At 42.2% G+C, this 15,301-nt stretch overlaps 1 protein-coding gene across 4 annotated transcripts; it reads right to left on the reverse strand.

The window, feature by feature from the left end:
- Positions 1-196: 196 nt before the first annotated feature.
- On the reverse strand, positions 197-15,147 carry LOC110532499 (double-strand-break repair protein rad21 homolog A). 4 transcript variants are annotated; one of them, XM_021616460.2, is made up of 14 exons: positions 14,814-15,146; positions 14,332-14,522; positions 10,786-10,915; positions 10,368-10,467; positions 6,600-6,703; positions 6,347-6,454; positions 6,108-6,212; positions 5,137-5,274; positions 4,684-4,913; positions 2,574-2,652; positions 2,263-2,411; positions 1,996-2,109; positions 1,355-1,432; positions 197-1,037 (listed from the first exon to the last, which is right to left on the reverse strand). In XM_021616460.2, the coding sequence occupies exons 2-14, from the start codon at positions 14,476-14,478 to the stop codon at positions 858-860; spliced, it is 1,662 nt and encodes a 553-aa protein (XP_021472135.2). In that variant the 5' UTR covers positions 14,479-14,522; positions 14,814-15,146; the 3' UTR covers positions 197-857. The 4 variants fall into 4 exon arrangements, with proteins under 4 accessions (XP_021472135.2, XP_036844414.1, XP_036844412.1 ...); XM_036988519.1 differs by having other exon boundaries at positions 752-1,037; positions 5,137-5,265; positions 14,814-15,147; XM_036988517.1 differs by having other exon boundaries at positions 752-1,037; positions 14,870-15,146.
- Between the last annotated feature and the right edge of the window lie 154 nt (positions 15,148-15,301).

A 15,301-nucleotide genomic window follows, 5' to 3' on the forward strand; every position in this document is an offset into this window, starting at 1 on the left:
GCACCATTCGGCAATTATCTAACACCTACCGATGGTGGGGCATCTGGGGATGGTCTGATGGTAGTATCTTGCCAACATGTTTATTTACAAGGGGCATGGGTGTTTGGAACCAAAAATATATCAGGCCAGGGCAACAGTGTTGTATGTAGATGTGTAATGAAATAGATTCATTAAAATCATTTCCATTGTATCCTCATTTCTCTTCAACGTATTAGCTCAACATCCTTCTATGGTGAACTTGTACTTCTTTTAATTGAGACTTGAAATACATACTTTACAAACATTGAAGAAGGCTGCTCATACATTTCATTGAATAAAATTCACTGTTATACTTACAGATCGTTAAGAATAAAAACAATTCCTTAATTAAAAACACTGAACTAAAACTACCCTTATTAAATTACTGAAATTGGTAAATCCAACAAATCCTAGTCTGTCGGCATAATGGAACAATAACAAAACCATCTTATTCAAACAAGTAAAGTAAACCTAAAGCTCCTCAACAAAACAACAACAGAACATTCCAAAACCTTTACTCTGACCCAATGAGACAAATCAGATGTTAACCCTGTCCAAATTATGTCTTGTAGCAGGATTCTTTCTCACAAAGGGAGTGACTTGGGTCTGGGTCCTGGGAGATTCATAGAGGTGACATAACTATCTCATTAGTGCTGGATATCACAACCCAGTTTGATAAATATTATCCAAATAATATTTATTGGTGTAATCAGTTCTTAATTAGTGTCCATGCTATGAGACGTGTGACGAGGGTGTCTAGACCGCTGGAGTTTTGTGCAGTTATTGACAGATAGCAGTGAGTCTATGAACGAGGCACAATTAGCAGGTGTCTTCACCTCTTAGAACCTGAGTCCAGGTGTGGCTATAATGTCAGCGTAAGGTTCGCTCTGGTGCAGGTCCAGGGCCTGCTGTTTCTTCAGCACCAGGAGGCAAAAGAAGGTAGCCGAGGCCTGGGAGCGACTGTTCCTCTCACACAGCATCTGCAGGCTGAACATGGCGTTGCTTCTGCTGCTCTGAATCTGTTTAGGGATGTCATCAGGACAACATAGAAAAATCTGAATTTTGTTTATAGGGGATAGGTCAGTTACGGATTGATTATTTAAAGGATAAATGTCAGAAAAGCAGGGAAAATCCCATCCCAGTTTGTTATAACACAACACACAATCGCACATTGCAGCAATTTCATTTCCACCAACTGTCCCCTAATCATGCCCTTTAATCTTTTAAATCCGTCATCTGTGATTCGGTGGATTTCTGGGTCTGATTGTAATCAAGCTAGCAAGCTGACAAAGGGTAAGAATGGATGCCCTGCTGCATAGGGGTACTGAGTTCTTACTTTGAGAGCGTTTAGTAGTTTCTGAGCTCGGCTGGTCATCCTCCTCTCCTCAAAGTCATCCTGGCTGTCCACCATAGACTGTAGTGTGGTATAACAACACATTACAGAGTGTACCGTAGTACATCACATCACACCACACTATTTATTTTACCCATTTTTTGTGATATCCAAGTGGTAGTTACAGTATTGTCCCGTCGCTGCAACTCCCCTACAGACTCCAGAGAGGCAAAGGTCGAGAGCCATGCGTCCTCCGGAACACGACCCTGCCAAGCCGCACTGCTTCTTGACACACTGTTCGCTTAACCCGGAGGACAGCCACACCAATGTGTCAGAGGAAACACTGTCCAGCTGGCGACCGAAATCAGCTTGTAGGCGCCCGGCCCACCAAAAGGAGGAGTCGCTAGAGCGTGATGGGACAAGGAAATCCCGTCCGGCCAAACACTCCCATGACCCGGACGCCGCTGGGCCAATTGTGCGCCGCCTCATGGGTCTCCCGGTCACGGCTGGCTGTAACACAGCCAGGGATCAAACCCGGGTCTGTAGTAACGCCTTATAACGCTACGCCATTCAGGAGGCCCCTTTGTGCTTTTCTGTGTGTAAGCGTGCGAGTATGTGTGTGTATTCAATGCATGTGAAAGAACCTGTGTGTTCCATGTCACATTCGATGGAGTTTCCCTCTCCATTCCAGAAGGATGGACATGCATGGAATCCTCCAAAGGAAGCTCAGGGTGAGAAACCTCAAATCTACTCTCATCCTGAGACAAGAAAAAGAGAGAAAAGGAGAAAGGGGGAACAAGGAATGTTGTCAGAAAAAGTTATAGACAATGGGAAAACCTGGTTGAATAAATATATAAAAACTTTTTAATGGTGAAAAAAATATTATTTAGTGTTCATGTTGAACTCTTTACATGTACTGTGTCCCAGATGTCCTCAGGTGGGTTGTCAGTCCCATTGTGGTGCAGAGGAGTGAGCTCCACATTGTGTCCCATTCTCTCAGGATCCATAGTCTCATGCAGGACACTGAACTCACCGGGCAGGTCGCTCACGTCGCTTTCCACTGTATACACACATATAAAATTAATAAACCCAAATAGGAAAGATAACAGTTCAAAGGTAATATGAAATTCAATTCTCCCAATTTCATGAAATGTAATGACTTGTATTCTCAGACGATCATTTCTATAACATGGTGTTGCTCTGTGTGAATATGACCTCCTACCCTCATGTCTCATCTCTTCACGGTCATCTTCATTGGCCACTCGATCTGTTTTCCCCCGAAACACATCACTGGAATAGAGCTGCAGAGGCAGAATGGGGGCAGTTGTTGAAACTAAATGCACTGCTTCTATACATCACTGTGAACTCAATTTCCTCACTTAAGTATGGAATCCAACATTTATATATTGAAGGCTTGACTTAAGTGGAACAACATTCTTAAGCTAAACGTGTACTTTTTAGTATAACAGATGAGATAGGAAGGCCAAGAAGATCAACAGGGACCTCAGCCACCCAAGCCACAGCCTGTTCACCCCGCTACCATCCAGAAGGTGAGGTCAGTACAGGTGCATCAAAGCTGGGACCGAGACTGAAAAACAGCTTCTACCTCAAGGTCATCGGACTGTTAAATAGTCACCACTTGCCGGCATTTGCCCAGTACCCTGCCCTGAACTTTAGTCGCTGTCACTAGCCGGATACCACCGGGTTACTCTACCCTTCACCTTAGAGGCTGCTGCCCTATGTACATAGTCATGGAACATCGGTTCCTCAAGATTGTGTAACTGAGTCAGGTTTGTAGGCCTCCTTGCGCGCACATGCTTTTTCAGTTCTACCCAAAAACTTTCTATAGGATTGAGGTCAGGGCTTTGTGATGGCCACTCCAATATCTTGACTTTGTTGTCCTCAAGCCATTTTGCATCAACTTTGGAAGTATGCTTGGGGTCATTGTCCATTTGGAAGACCCATTTGCGACCAAGCTAGAACTTCCTGACTGATGTCTTGAGATGTTGCTTCAATATATCCACAGAATTTTCCTACCTCATGATGCCATCTATTTTGTGAAGTGCACCAGTCCCTCCTACAGCAAAGCACCCACACTACATGATGCTGCCACCCCCATGCTTCATGGCTTGGATGGTGTACTACAACTTGCAAGCCTCCCCCTTTTTCCTCCCAACACAACAGTGGTCATTATGGCCAAACAGTTCTATTTTTGTTTCATCAGACCAGAGGACATTTCTTCAAAAAGTATGATCTTTGTCCCCATGTGCAGTTGCAAACCGTAGTCTGGCTTTTTTATGGCGGTTTTGGAGCAGTGGCTTCTTCCTTGCTGAGCGGCCTATCAGGTTAAGTCGATATAGGACTCGTTTTACTGTGGATATAGATACTTTTCTACCTGTTGGTAGGTCCTTTGCTGTTGTTCTGGGATTGATATGCACTTTTCGCACCAAAGTACAATAATCTCTAGGAGACAGAAGGCGTCTCCTTCCTGAGCGGTATGACGGCTGGTTGGTCCCATGGTGTTTATACTTGCGTACTGTTGTTTGTACAGATGAACGTGGTACCTCAGGCATTTGGAAATTGCTCCCAAGGATGAACCAGACTTGTGGAGGTCTTGGCTGATTTCTTTTGATTTTCCCATGATGTCAAGCAAAGAGACACTGATTTGAAGGTAGGCCTTGAAATACATCCACAGGTACACCTCCAATTGACTCAAATGACGTCAATTAGCCTATAAGAAGCTTCTAAAGCCATGACATTTTCTGGAATTTTATAAGATGTTTAAAGGCACAGTCAGCTTAGTGTATGTATACTTCTGACCGCTGGAATTGTGATACAGAGAATTATAAGTGAAATAATCTGTCTGTTGGAAAAATTACTTGTTTCATGCACAAAGTAGATGTCCTAACCGACTTGCCAAAACTATAGTTTGTTAACAAGAAATTTGTAGAGTGGTTGAAAAACGAGTTAATGTACGTAAACTTCCGAGGCCTATCCTATTTAAATATTGTTGTACATATATTATTTTTCAAATATACTACATATTCCATTCATATACTGTTCATATTGTATATACATGCAATCACATGCAGTATATATATTTATACTCTGGACACTGGCATTGCTCATCTTAATATTTATATATTTCTTAATTCCATTATTTTCCTTTTTAGATGTGTGTGTATTGTTGTGTAATGTTAGATATTACTGCACTGTTGGAGCTATAAACACAAGCTGCTAAATATGTGTTTGCAACCAATACAATTTGACTTGATTAAAGGTAAATATGTCAACCTATGATGGGACATATGTTGATTTCACAGCCTGCTTACCTGTTGAAGGTGTGGATGAATGACATGGGCACAGAGGTGACTGAAGAGCATGTCCACCCCTCCACTCTCTTTCCATTGCATGAGTTGGTGGGTGGGTGGGGCTATGTCCAGTGGGGCAGTGAGATCTGAATAGTCAGTGAGCTGCTCCCTGATGGCCTGGTTGGACAGCTCCTTGGCCTGGTCCACCACCAGTCTCCTTCTCCACTTCCCCTTCTTCCTCTCTAAGGTCGCTAAGGACAAACTTTAACTCCAATGGCTTACCTTACCTGTGCTTTTCACACTTGGGAGTTTCTACCACAGATAATAAGTAAGAAGGTAATGTGTTACTTATGGCTTTGATATATGATATAGGTTGTGTCCAGTTAGATAATTGTGTTTGAGGGACAGTAAGTGTGCTTTGGAGAAAGGCCTTGTGGTGTCAAGATGTTGCTTGTTAGGCAGGTAAATATTTACGGGTCACAGCGACAGGCTCCAGAGAGAAGCACTCCTCCTCATTGACCAACAGAGTCGTCTCATTCAGGACAGGTGCTGTCTCATTCAGGACAGGGTGATCCTCCTCCATGGGTACAGATGTAGGAGAGTCTGGACGACCTGCAATGCAGGGTGGTGGAATGAAGGGCATGCTGTCTCAGTCTACTATTGTGATAAAATAGACCCGGACAACATACAATTGATTAATATTTCACTGTATAACGTAATAATGATAAAGCACCCAATTTTGGGAAAAGTTTCAAGAACGGAAAAATCCAATTTACTCCCTGCAAAGTTTACAGCAAAGTGGAATTAGCACATGAATAATGAAATTATAATTTTCCAGTATGCATTGTCTCTTGCTGTGAGAGCGGGTGCTTCAATGCTTGCACAAAGTATAACCACAGAGATTCTAAACCCAGAGGCGCAACATCGCAAGACTTCTGGGAACAGCTCTGGGAACGCTGGTGAAACAGACCAAGCAGACCAGGCTGGGGTTTGAGAAGTCAATGAGAGAAGTGAAAAATGATTCCTTAGTTGTAAATTTTCCTCTAAATCAAAAGTCACAACCTAGATTTGAGCCAATGTCTTAAGTAGTTGAAAAAGTTATTACTACAACCTCGTTAAAGTAGCAAACTGACCCGTTTTCATTTTTGTCAAAAACAACTTTACATCAAAGGAACTGCTCGTGCAGTTCGGCACAAGCCGATTGTTAGACTCGGTGACGTGTTTCTGCGCATGAGCTTAGCTAGCCAACGACGCCATGACATCGCCTACAAGCGCTACCGGGGATATCTATTGGAGAAGCAGTTTCTGCTCATCTTCATACCGTACTGTCTTTGGTAGTCTCATACAGATGTAGACCCCTTCATACCAATCTACAATTACACTGAATATTTAGACAGGGTATAAAGTTTCCTAAAAGACTACCAAAATAAACACAAAAAAATTACCTTCTTGGTTAATGTTAATGGGGGCAATCTCTGGCATCACATTTTGTGGTTCGGCTGGGAAAAGGTCCATCAAAAAAGCATTCTCACTGGAACTGGCCATGAAGTCTATTCAGGATTTGGAAAGGGGTTTGAGACATTGCATAGGTTTGCCTTTGAAACATTCTTGATGTGTTCAGATGTGCAACAGATATGTTATCTTCAAGTGAATCTGCTGCTAAAAATCCAGGTTGGGACATTACCCAAGATGTCAATGCCTTTGTCCTCATCGCCAAAAGCATCTCCGTGCTGGGCCAGGCTCAGGAAACTCACATCTAACATGCCCCCTTGGTGAGACTGGGTCTCATCACCTACAAATATTAGAAACCGAGTATGTCAGAGTAAGTTACTGACAGAAATGTGAGTGAAGGAGAGAAAGGTGGGCTATGGTGAGAAGGAAAATAACATTGAAAGAGACACAGGCAGGCACTGTAGAGTAGCAACCCTAACTCTTACCAAAGTCATCAAATGTGAGAAAGCTATTTCCAAAATCCTCTTTGAGGGTGATGTCCTCTGTTCGGCACTGATTCAGTAAAAAATGGTCCACAACACCTATGGCACTAGGGTCAGAGAGGGGAGAGAAAATAAATTACTTTTCGATAAACATCATAAATACTGCTATGTGAAGCTTCCACACCACCATGATCTATTGAATATAGGGATGCTCGATATATCGGTGAACATATATCTGCAAATGTCTAGTTTAAAGCCGATGTGCAAAACCGATGTCAAAGCTGACATGCATACATATATAAAGTAAGTACATGACGAATGACACCACGTAAAATGTTGCGCTACACGTGCAACAAAGCATTCCTAACCTAGCCCACAATGTCTGCTGTGTGGATCGAGCAGTCAACAAGTCGAGCAGTCATTATGAAAGAGTAGAACATTTTCAACAAGACAACTCAAAGGCGAAGTCCATTAAAGCCAAGATAATGGAATTCATTGACCTTGACAATCAACCGTTCTCTGTCATGGGTGATGTTGGCTTCTGCCAACTGGTTGAGCACCGGTACACACCACCAAGTGCGCTATTTTTCAGATGTTGCCCGTTGCCGTACTGGAATTATACAGTAATAGCATCACTGCTGTTAGCTTCACAACAAAATGTCATATTATGGAATGCCATTTGGGTCTTTTAAGTGTAAAAAAAAATACAGTAGCACTGTCAAAGCTGCACAAAAAAGTCTGCAAACAAGCAAACACTGGCTATGAACGATGTGTTTACAATACCACATTGGTAATAAAGCATCATTTGTTCGACCGTAACTTCTGGTGTAGCTAGCTTTAGCTTGGTACCTAGCTAGCACCAATTACAACCAGCCTGAAAACAATTACCAGTAGAAACTGCAGTCGTTTTCATTATTCTTAGCAATGATTTAGGAATCCTTGTGAGTAAGTTTAAGCTAGGTTGGCCACTTGTTGTTCGCCTATTGAAATTGAACTTCAATTCATGCAAATAAATAAACTCAGCAAAAAGAGAAACGTCCCTTTTCCTGGACCCTGTCTTTCAAAGATAATTCGTAAAAATCCAAATAACTTCACAGATCTTCATTGCAAAGGGTTTAAACGCGGTTTCCCATGCTTGTTCAATGAACCATAAACAATTAATGAACATGCACCTGTGGCAAGGTCATTATGACACAAACAGCTTACAGAAGGTAGATAATTAAGGTCACAGTTATTAAAACTTAGGACACTAAAGGGGCCTTTCTACTGACTCTGAAAAACACCAAAAGAAAGATGCCCGGGGTCCCTGCTCATCTGCGTGAATGTGCCTTAGGCATGCTGCAAGGAGGCATGAGGACTGCAGATGTGGCCAGGGCAATACATTGCAATGTCCTGACTGTGAGACGCCTAAGACAGAGCTACAGGGAGACAGGACGGACAGTTGATCGTCCCAACAGTAGCAGACCTGCACAGGATTGGTACATCCAAACAACACACCTGTTGGACAGGTACGGTATGGCAACAATAACTGCCCGAGTTACACCAGGAATGCACAATCCCTCCATCAGTGCTCAGACTGTCCGCAATAGTCTAAGAGATGCTGGACTGAGGGCTTGTAGGCCTGTTGTAAGGCAGGTCCTCACCAGACATCACCGGCAACAACGTTGCCTACGGGCAAAAACCCACCATCGATGGACCAGACAGGACTGGCAAAAAGTGCTCTTCACTGACGAGTTGCGGTTTTGTCTCACCAGGGTGTTGGTCGGATTCGCGTCTATCGTCAAAGGAATGAGTGTTACACTGAGGCCTGTACTCTGGAGCGGGATCGATTTGGAGGTGGAGGGTCCGCATGGTCTGGGGCGGTGTGTCACAGCATCATCGGACTGAGCTTGTTGTCATTGCAGGCAATCTCAACGCTGTGCTTTACAGGGAAGACATCCTCCTCCCTGTGGTACCCTTCCTGCAGGCTCATCCTGACATGACCCTCCAGCATGATAATGCCACCCGCCATACTGCTCGTTCTGTGAGTGATTTCCTGCAAGACTTGAATGTCAGTGTTCTGCCATGGCCAGCGAAGAGCCCTGATCTCAATCCCATTGATCAAGTCTGGGACCTGTTGGATCGGAGGGTCAGGGCTAGGGCCATTCCCCCCAGAAATGTCCGGGAACTTGCAAGTGCCTTGGTGGAAGAGTGGGGTAACATCTCACAGCAAGAACTGGCAAATCTGGTGCAGTCCATGAGGAGATGCACTGCAGTACTTATTAATGCAGCTGGTGGCCACATCAGATACTGACGGTTACTTTTGATTTTGACCTTTGTTCAGGGACACATTGTTCAATTTCTGTAGTCACGTCTATGGAACTTGTTCAGTTTATGTCTCAGTTGTTGAATCTTATGTTCATACAAATACTTACACATGTTAAGTTTGCTGAAAATAAACACAGTTGACAGTGAGAGGACATTTCTTTTTTTGCTGAGTTTAGCTAGCCAGCTACTTAACCTTGTTGCCCAAAGCTAACGTTATAAGCAGCCAGCTAGCTTAATCTGGCTGGTGAGGCTGACCAGGTTATGTGTTGTGAAGCTAGCCACAATAAGGATCACGCACAATAGTGGAATTTGCGGTTTGCCTTCAAAATAAAAGCATGTCATTGACAGTGATGCAAATTAATACAAATAGTAGAATTATAACATACTTTTATTTTGAAGACTAACCGCAAAGTCCACTATTGTGGATAATCCTTATTGTGGCTAGCTTCACATAGATGGGTCAGAACACCATTAATCAAATAAGAACGGTCTTATAAATTAGGGTTATTTTAGATGACACCTAGCTATATAGTTAGCTAGCTAACTATAGCTACTGAAACAGAGTATGTAGTTTTGCTATGTTTTTGGCGAAGAACATTGTTTGCATCCATGAGCTAGCTTTTTTTATGACCAGCACTGTAGATGTGCGAGACAACTTTACCAGCATCATAACATAGTGATGAATCGTTGGAATATATGAAATACGAGTGATAGTGTAATCAATGTGTAATAACTACGTAAAAAAATTATGAAAGCGTTAAATGTGATGTGTGATGTGCAATCATATTCAGGTCCTGATTGGTCAACAAGTGTTATTTGACACGCAAAGACCCAAATGGCGTTGCATAGAAATCCTGGTTGAGAATGAAACGACTGAACGAATTAACAACGAAACAGCACAGCAAGTAAGTGAAAGAAATAGGTTTTGATTATGTTTTACTGGTAATGGGGACATATGTAAATGCCAACAAAATAACTTTTTGGTCAATGTGGTGGTGTGTGTAACCTTTTATTTAACTAGGCAAGTCAGTTAAGAACAAATTATTATTTACAATGACAGCCTACCCCGGCAAAACCCGGGTGAAGTAGGGCCAATTGTGCGCCGCCCTATGGGACTCCCAATCACGGCAGGATGTGATACAGTCTGGATTCGAACCAGGGACTGTAGTGACGCCTCTTGCACTGAGATGCAGTGCCTTAGACCGCTGCGTCCATGTGTGTGTGTTTACTATTTAACTGTACTAGAATCCTTAAAAGGCTGCTAAAAATGTTTATATCGGTTATCGGCATCAGATTGTTTGGCAAGGAAAATATTGGATATCGGTATCGGGCATAAATGTAATATCGGTGCATCACTAATTGAAACACTGACACTAGCCTTAATGGGGTAGGGCTTATTGGGAGCATACATTTTGGTTTTGAATGTGAGTGAGTTAAATGAGAGAGAAAGGAAAACAAAAGTACTTTGTGTCTGGTAGCTGGGAATCGAAGTCAGTGAAATCCTCCATCAACGTGATGGCTTTAAGTGTGGCCTCCAGTCCTTCAACAGGCATGTCAGTCTGTCCTAATGGTGACAGAAATACATTTTATACAAGACGTCAACTGATATATGTTTCCAATTATCAGAATAACATGGATATCCTGTCTTTAAAATGCAGGGTTCTACACAAAGCATGTAAGAGGGCTGCTGTGCCCCCTTGTGGACTGGCTGCAGCACCAGGTTTAAAAAAAAGTTTAAATTATTTTTTTGTTAAATAAATATATACACTTTATTTGTTATCATTTAAGGCCAGGCACCAGACCCTAATATGGTATATTTTGCTTTAGATTGCAGCACCTTGAAATGTTGACATTGACTCCACAAAAAGGATGCTTGGCTAACCTGGTCTGAAGGCTACTTTAATTTTGACAACAGCGTCATTGCAGTCAGCAAGTAGATATTTGGCTTTTCTGAAGTATATCCTCACTACTCCCAGGAGTAGGTGGCCAAAAGTCCGCAAGCCGATCTTTGTCTTGAGATGATTTCACACAAGCACAGAGACATAAAAACAGACAAGAGGGGCAAGCTTAAGTCGGGCTACATCATATATTACAGATGATGTGCTCATTGTGTGGCTAAAGGTACAGTGGGGAGAACAAGTATATGATACACTGCCGATTTTGCAGGTTTTCCTACTTACAAAGCATGTAGAGGTCTGTCATTTTTATCATAGGTACACGTCAACGGTGAGAGACGGAATCTAAAACAAAAATCCAGAAAATCACATTGTATGATTTTTACGTAATTAATTTGCATTTTATTGCATGACATAAGTATTTGATACATCAGAAAAGCATAACTTAATATTTGGTACAGAAACCTTTGTTTGCAATTACAGAGATCATACGTTTCCTGTAGTTCTTGACCAGGTTTGCACACATTGCAGCAGGGATTTTGGTCCTCTCCTCCATACAGACCTTCTCCAGATCCTTCAGGTTTCAGGGCTGTCGCTGGTCAATACAGACTTTCAGCTCCCTCCAAAGATTTTCTATTGGGTTCAGGTCTGGAGACTGGCTAGGCCACTCCAGGACCTTGAGATGCTTCTTAAGGAGCCACTCCTTAGTTGCCCTGGCTGTGTGTTTCGGGTCGTTGTCATGCTGGATGATCCAGCCACGACCCATCTTCAATGCTCTTACAGAGGGAAGGAGGTTGTTGGCCAAGATCTCATGATACATGGCCCCATCCATCCTCCCCTCAATACGGTGCAGTCATCCTGTCCCCTTTGCAGAAAAGCATCCCCAAAGAATGATGTTTCCACCTCCATGCTTCATGGTTGGGATGGTGTTCTTGGGGTTGTACTCATTCTTCTTCTTCCTCCAAACACGGCGAGTGGAGTTTAGACCAAAAAGCTCTATTTTTGTCTCATCAGACCACATGACCATCTCCCATTCCTCCTCTGGATCATCCAGATGGTCATTGGCAAACTTCAGACGGGCCTAGACATGCGCTGGCTTGAGCAGGGGGACCTTGCGTGCGCTGCAGGATTTTAATCCATGACGGCGTAGTATGTTACTAATGGTTCTTTGAGACAGTGGTCCCAGCTCTCGTCTGGTAATTGACCAGGTCCTGCCGTGTAGTTCTGGGCTGATCCCTCACCTTCTTCATGATCATTGATGCCCCACGAAGTGAGATCTTGCATGGAGCCCCAGACCGAGGGTGATTGACCATCATCTTGAACTTCTTCCATTTTCTAATAATTGCGCCAACAGTTGTTGCCTTCTCACCAAGCTGCTTGCCTATTGTCCTGTAGCCCATCCCAGCCTTATGCAGGTCTACAATTTTATCCCTGATGTCCTTACACAGCTCTCTGGTCTTGGCCATTGTGGAGAGGTTGGAGTCTGTTTGATTGAGTGTGTGGACAGGTGTCTTTTATACAGGTAACGAGTTCAAACAGGTGCAGTTAATACAGGTAATGAGTGGAGAACAGGAGGGCTTCTTAAAGAAAAACTAACAGGTCTGTGAGAGCCAGAATTCTTACTGGTTGGTAGGTGATCAAATACTTATGTCATGCAATAAAATGCTAATTAATTACTTAAAAATCATACAATGTGATTTTCTGGATTTTTTAGATTCCATCTCTCACAGTTGAAGTGTACCTATGATATAAATTACAGACCTCTACATGCTCTGTAAGTAGGAAAACCTGCAAAATTGGCAGTGTATCAAATACTTGTTCTCCCCACTGTATGTGGAGTAGAGGTCGACCGATTAATTACACCTTTACTTAATCTTTATTTAACTAGGCAAGTCAGTTAAGAACACATTCTTATTTTCAATGACGGCCTAGGAACGGTGGGTTAACTGCCTCGTTCAGGGGCAGAAAGACAGATTTTCACCTTGTCAGCTCGGGGGATACAATCTTGCAACTTTATAATGACCTGCCTCTCTCTCGTTGCACTCCACAAAGAGACTGTCTGATACGCAAATGCAGTAAGCCAAGGTAAGTTGCTAGCTAGCATTAAACTTATCTTATAAAAAACAATCCATCATAATCACATGGTTGATGATATTACTAGATATTATCTAGCGTGTCCTGTGTTGCATATAATCTGACTGATCATACAAGCATACAAGTATCTAAGTATCTGACTGAGCGGTGGTAGGCAGAAGCAGGCGCATAAGTGTGTTTTGCCAGCAGCTCTTCGTTGTGCGTCAAGCATTGCACTGTTTATGACTTCAAACCTATCAACTCCCGAGATGAGGCTGGTGTGACCGAAGTGAAATGCTTGGCTAGTTAGCGCACGCTAATAACGTTTCAAACTTCACTCACTCTGAGCCTTGGGGTGGTTGTTTCCCTTGCTCTACATTTCAACTGTTCTGCCTTATTATTATTCGACCATGCTGGTCATTTATGAACATTTGAACATCTTGGCCATGTTCTGTTATAATCTCCACCCGGCACAGCCAGAAGAGGACTGGCCACCCCACATAGCCTGGTTCCTCTCTAGGTTTCTTCCTAGGTTTTGGCCTTTCTAGGGAGTTTTTCCTAGCCACCGTGCTTCTACACCTGCATTGCTTGCTGTTTGGGGTTTTAGGCTGGGTTTATGTACAGCACTTTGAGATATCAGCTGATGTACGAAGGGCTATATAAATAAATTTGATTTGATTTGTAACGCTGCTTCGATGTGGTGGCTGTTGTCGTTGTGTTGCTGGTTCGAGCCCAGGGAGGATCGAGGAGAGGGACGGAGGCTATACTGTTACACTAGCAATACTAAAGTGCCTATAAGAACATCCAATAGTCAAAGGTTAATGAAATACAAATGGTATAGAGGGAAATAGTCCTATAATAACTACAACCTAAAACTTCTTACCTGGAAATATTGAAGACTCATGTTAAAAGGAACCACCAGCTTTCATATGTTCTCATGTTCTGAGCAAGGAACTGAAACATTAGCTTTCTTACATAGCACATATTGGAATTTTTCGTTCTTCTCCAAAACTTTGTTTTTGCATTATTTAAACCAAATTGAACATGTTTCATTATCTACTTGAGGCTAAATTGATTTTATTGATGTATTATATTAAGTTAAAATAAGTGTTAATTCAGTATTGTTGTAATTGTCATTATTGCAAATACATTTTTTAAAATATAAATCAGCCGATTTAATCGGTATTGGCTTTTTTGGTCCTCCAATAATCCGTATTGGCGTTGAAAAATCATAATCGGTCGACCTCTAATGTGGAGAGCTGTATCAGAAACAATTTCATATACTTTGAGACATATATATATAGCTATGGCCACGAATCCTGAAAGGCAAGGTATTATTCATTGGATAACGGAGTAAGTTACTGTAGACAAAAAGAACATGGTGAGCTAACTCAGTCAGAGGCAAATACATTTTCTCACTGTTTATATATTTTGGAAGACAAAACAAAGTGTACTGTTACCTGTGGGGAGATTATGTGTTTGATGGTGCTCTCCAAATTGCATTCAAACACATGAGTTTTGGTGATTTTGCGCTCCCAATGCGCTGCTAGCCAGATTTTGGACAGAGGCCCGCGCTTGGAAGTGAGGAGCTGAGTGTAGAACATCATGGTCAAAGCCTTGGTGGTCTATCTGGTCCTCACTGTTGATATTGCTGCAGGTTTGGTTTGATAATACAATACATGTGGTTCATTTTATATGGGATACGGCACAATTCACTTGCAAAATATTTGTTTAACAAGCATTAGCTAGCTAACGTTCCTGTAGCTCATGGTATGAAAACAAGCCTCTTTATCGAACGCGTCGTTGACAACAAACTGGAGCTAACCTCTGACCTGGCTAGCTACCTTCGTTTACATGTGTCCCTAATACTAACTAGATGGAGAAAATGTCTAAATCATTTTACCACCCTTTTCCAAATAAAATAGAATAATTTGATACTCACACGTTTCAGTCCAAAATAAGTAATGGAATGGCGCGAGATTAACCATATTTACTCACATTACCGCGTATTTGGCACCAACATGGCACGAGAGTGGATCAACCTGTCTCGAGCAAAATATACCAATTTACTTACATCGTGTGGTTTTAGTCTAACCGGGTGACATGCGTGAGGTTTAAACGTTTTTATGCTACAGTTTTGATTGTAACCATAAAAATAAAACATCTCTGAAATAGCTACAGTAAAACGTGTCAATTTGAACAGATCATGTTTCGTTATCCCGAAATTGCGTGAGCGCTAGAGCATGCCAGCGCCAACTAAAACGTTGGAAGTTGCTCAACCCTAAAACGAATACAAACTATTTTATTATGACATCCAAAGTTTGTGACAGTTCATTGATTAACTACAGTAACTAGCTAAATTGAACCATAATTGTTTTGGCATGTGATGCTTATTTAAATATATTCACTCCAGTGTGCTTCCTGCTATAA

The sequence above is a fragment of the Oncorhynchus mykiss genome, chromosome 9 (assembly GCF_013265735.2).
Source record: "Oncorhynchus mykiss isolate Arlee chromosome 9, USDA_OmykA_1.1, whole genome shotgun sequence".
In the NCBI taxonomy this organism is placed as follows: Eukaryota; Metazoa; Chordata; class Actinopteri; order Salmoniformes; family Salmonidae; genus Oncorhynchus; species Oncorhynchus mykiss.